Source organism: Nicotiana tabacum, chromosome 23, assembly GCF_000715075.1.
Source record: "Nicotiana tabacum cultivar K326 chromosome 23, ASM71507v2, whole genome shotgun sequence".
NCBI lineage: Eukaryota > Viridiplantae > Streptophyta > Magnoliopsida > Solanales > Solanaceae > Nicotiana > Nicotiana tabacum.
In genome coordinates this window covers 34736723-34741354 of record NC_134102.1, presented here as the reverse complement: position 1 = coordinate 34741354, position 4632 = coordinate 34736723, and the positions used below count along the sequence as shown (strand labels likewise).

Here is a 4632-nt window from a genome sequence, read left to right as displayed (position 1 = left end):
TAAAACGTTATTTTTTTTATTGGCACGACCTACTGCATTAATCATATTATTATACTGAGCATGAGAGTGTCATTCAATATCACAAAAAATCTTAATTTAAGCAATTCTGGGATTCATAATGATACTATGAAAATAAGTAATTCCTCTGTTTTATTTTATGTAAATGTATTTGACTTAGAATAAAGTATGAGAAAAAACGAAATACTTTTAAAACTTATGTTCTTAAATAATTCAGGTCATTTTTGTGGTTATAGAATTGCTCCATCTTTTTCGATTTATGTGAACTTATTTGACTTGGCACAGAGTTTAAGAAAAAATGAAGACTTTTTGGAATTTGCGGTCCTAAACAAGTTAAAAAGGGCCCCAGAGTATTTGTGTGGTTATGAAAGCTTCTCGTTAAGGGTAGAATTGTAAGTTTAAACTAAATTGTTTCCAAATTTAGAAATTGGTCATTCTTTTTGGAACGGACCAAAAAGGAAATAAGTTCACATAAACTGGAACGGATGAAGTATAACATAAAGTTAATATGAAAAGTTTAAAGTGAAAAAGTTTCTAAATATATGAATGTTTAATTTTTTAAAGCTGAACAACAAAAGAGTGGCACATAAAATATAACCAAAAACGTAAATAAGACTTGGATGATTGAGATTGTAGGGGGAAATTAAAGAAAAATATGAAATAAAAAGTTAAAAACTGTACCTTTATTTTTCGTATGGATGCGGCCTTTTGCCTTTAGCATGTTTGACTCTTGAAAGAGGAAAGTTGAAACTTCCAGTTGCCAAAGCAGTCTCAATCCCACACCTACGCAAATTACATTATGTACCCTCTCCTCTTTTTTTTTTTTTCCATTAAACAATTGTTCTCTTTCTGTTATGTGCAATTTATTTATTCATTCACATGTATTTTTCTGATATGTTTATTAAATAGCCCTCAATCTTTGACTAGCATCAAACCACAAAAAGGAGAAAAAAAATCTTGTATCTTTTTCTATTATGAAAAAGATACTCGACTTTTGAATTATATTAAACACCCCTACATTGACTAAAAGAAGATGTCACGCAGTTCTCCAAAATTTTGGATCTGCAAATTCGTAGATAAAGTCAAATAAGTACTCCTACTTCTCAAGGAATATGTACTGTTTTCTTTGTTTTCTTCTTCTTCGAATTATATCCTATAGTTTATAAATTAATTATGGTCACTTCTTTATTTCTCTTATTCTATTAATTTCACTTTCTTCTCCTCTCCGTCCACTCCCACGTTTTTCTCTCATTTGACTCTTTTAAGCAAGCTCTTGCTTTAGAACTATTCCTTTATCCTCCTTTTTAAAAAAAAATTCCATTATATGTTTTTGAATGAAACAAGCATCTTCTAATATCGATGTTCGATATACCCACTTCTCTCTCTGAATATTGCACTATCATTTTTCTGCTAGTTACGTCCATAGCCTTTTTCTTGAACACACAATAACACATTATATCATTTGTATACTTTCTTGCTCTGAGCTCTTCTCTTGTTTCCTAGTATACAAGTATAGTATATGGTACCTAAAATAGCAAAAATTGTTTTACGGACCAGTAACATAATCTCGTCGTTATTCATCTTTAGCAGCGGAGCCCATAACGACATGTGGCAGTTGGATTTTTCTAGTGGTTGCTATAACGTTTAATTTGGGGACCAGATTACGCTTTTGGGGGCTTTTTTGTTCCGTCCCTAGAAGCTATTTTTCTTGTAGTGATACATAAGACATGGGCAAGATCCAAGGTTTTGTTCTCAAACATCGGGTCACCACACTTCTCCGGCGTTCATTCCGGCGAATAATATCGCCGGCGAAGTACCAAAAGAATAGCCCACTTCCAAGTCTCAGTGCAAAACCCCTTTCAAAATTCTTAAACTGGACAAAATGTCTCAAGACCAAAGCCAAGGCTATTTGCTCAAAGGCTCAGTGCTCCGGGTCCGGGTCCGGATCTGGGTCGGGTCGAGGTTACATACAAATCGGGCAAGAACCAGTTGAAGAGAAGTCTATGGCTGTGCCAAAAGGTCACATGGCAGTTTATGTGGGACAAAAAGATGGAGATTTTAAAAGAGTTTTGGTTCCTGTAATATATTTTAATCATCCTTTGTTTAGTGGGCTGTTGAGGGAGGTTGAAGATGAGTATGGGTTTAATCACCCGGGTGGGATTACTATTCCTTGTCGGATCTCGGAGTTTGAGCGTGTCCAGACCCGGATCAAACAGGGTCGGGTTGCCCCAAAGTGTTGACATGAAAATTGAACTCACTTGTTTTGTAAAAGATTATCGCCATTTGAATACAAGCTTTGGTAATGTAAAAGTGATCAGGTTTTGAGTTAAATACCAAATGCATTCGAAGCATGATTCAATGTTCATGATGATGATGTTGAATTTCCTACGAGAATTACATTATGTATATAATTTTTTTATTTATTTATATATTAAATATTGAATGTCCTTGGCTTATTTGCATATTAACTTTTTATTTTTACTTTTTGAATCCCTAGATAAAAGTCCTACCTCCACCACAAAAGATGATTATTCATCAAGTTTTGAAGTTTTCTTGAGGATTCTTTTATAGAGCTCTTTTTTTGTGTGCTTAATTTGTTTATAGTGCTCATTCTTTTTATTTTTATTTTTGTTTCGTTTCCGTCTCTCGGACGTCCTATCCATAGTTAACTAGTTTGTGAAGTAGTTTGTATAGGATATGTAGAGTAAACTTAAGATTTTATATTGGATAAATTTTATAAATTATAGGTGTATGCTTTTCGAGTAGACAGGTGGCAGTAACAACATGTAGGAGATGAGTCAGCAGATGGTTGATACCGGATATAGCCATGTGACCGGTATTAAATAAGTTCCGAAGACATCCAGGTTAGGAAAGAAAATATAAAAGTAAGGTGCCAGTTGGAGAGGGCGGCATTAAAAGAGCAACCGTTATAAAAAATCATAATATTTATTAGTCATCAAGAGAAGTTTTTATTTACCTTTAAGAGGAGCATGATTTGATGATTTTGTCTCCTCTAATCTAACTATAAATAACAATTAGTACTTCATTAAGGACATAAAATACTTGTATTAAAAAAGGTTGATATTCTTCTCTTATTCTGAAAAGAGTTTTATATTATTGCTATTAAAATTTGCCAATTTTTCTTAGTTCTGGTGGGATCAATCTGATGTCCAGGCTTGTTCTTTCTTCAATTATCTTTATTTTATTCCTTTTGTACTGTGTTATTTAATTTTTTCAGATTAATTTAATTCACATGTCTATAAATCACGTTATAAATTTAACTGTACCTATTTGCGGGTAAACAGTTTGGTGCCTATCGTGGGGCTTAGACACTTGTGGTATTATTTTGATCTGCTCATCTTTTATTAACGTACTTTGAAGTCTTTATGTTATAAGCATAAAACAGCAATGACACCCAATGATTTCAACAACTCGCTCAATATTGGAACAAATAACAAAACGAGCATGTGGACAAGTTCCATGATGGAAATCACCAGGACTATTCAACAGTGAAACCTGTATCGATGGGAAGAGTCAATCCCGGACCAGGTAGAAAGAAATACTCGACATGCGAGGAGTCCTACCCCTGATGATATGGGTGATGAACTCGTTGCTGATATTTTAAAGGCTTTAACAGCACAACAAAGGAAAATCATGAATCATTTCTCAAGACAAGACCAGATAATGACTAAACTTCAACAAGCGCTATCGATGGCTTCAAATAATTCCAAGGGTGGAGTTCGAGCCCTTCTTGGCGTGCCTATAAATCAAACAGTTCCAAGAACGGGTAATGTCGCTTTAAGGAAGGAATTAGATCGAATACCAACCAAGCAGGAGGTGCAGGCATCGTATCTGGAAATAAAAACAACGCAGATGATCCTTTCAAGACCGAGCTCATGAGGTTCATGAGAGAAATGAATGCTCTAATGGATCAAAATGCTAAGAAAATCCATGCTCAGATAGATCAGATTCGGAGGCACCTCCGGTCCTGAAGGGCCCGAACTCAAAGAAGTATATTCAATTATCATTCAAGCCTAGTGCGGCTCCGGAGTTGATCAAAAAGAGATTCAAGATGCCGGATATTACAAAATATGATAGAACACATCACAACCTACACCACAACTGTGAAGGAAAATGATTTGGCTCCGCATGCGATCGAATCAATTTTTCTAAATAAATTTGGTAAAATCCTAACAAAAAGGGCGTTAACATGATATTCACTTTTACATGAACACTCAATTGATTATTTTGAAATGCTTGCAGAGTTTTTCATTAAAGCTCACGCTAGGGAAAGGAAAGTTCAAGTTAGGAAAGCGAGTATATTTAGAGTCGCTCAAGGAGACTCAAAGTTGTTGCAAGAGTTCGTGACCCGGTTCCAAAAGAAGAGAATATTGTTGCCAACAGTACCAAATGAATGGGCAACAGAAGCATTTACCAAGGGTCTCAATCACTTAACCTCCAGCGCCTCAAGGAAGTTGAAGAAGAGTTTATTGGAATTTCAAGCAACCACATAGGCTGATGTCCATAATCGCTATGAATCCAAAATTAAGATTGAAGATGATTAGTTGGGTTATTTGGTGTCTTTCTAGGCTCAAAATCGTGATTGGAATCTAG

At 34.9% G+C, this 4632-nt stretch overlaps 1 protein-coding gene across 1 annotated transcript; it reads left to right on the top strand.

Annotated features, from left to right (window-relative positions):
• The first annotated feature begins 1183 nt into the window (after positions 1–1183).
• On the top strand, positions 1184–2461 carry LOC107762212 (auxin-responsive protein SAUR36-like). Its single transcript, XM_016580553.2, has one exon. The coding sequence runs from the start codon at positions 1746–1748 to the stop codon at positions 2256–2258; it is 513 nt and encodes a 170-aa protein (XP_016436039.1). The 5' UTR covers positions 1184–1745; the 3' UTR covers positions 2259–2461.
• The last annotated feature ends 2171 nt before the right edge of the window (positions 2462–4632 follow it).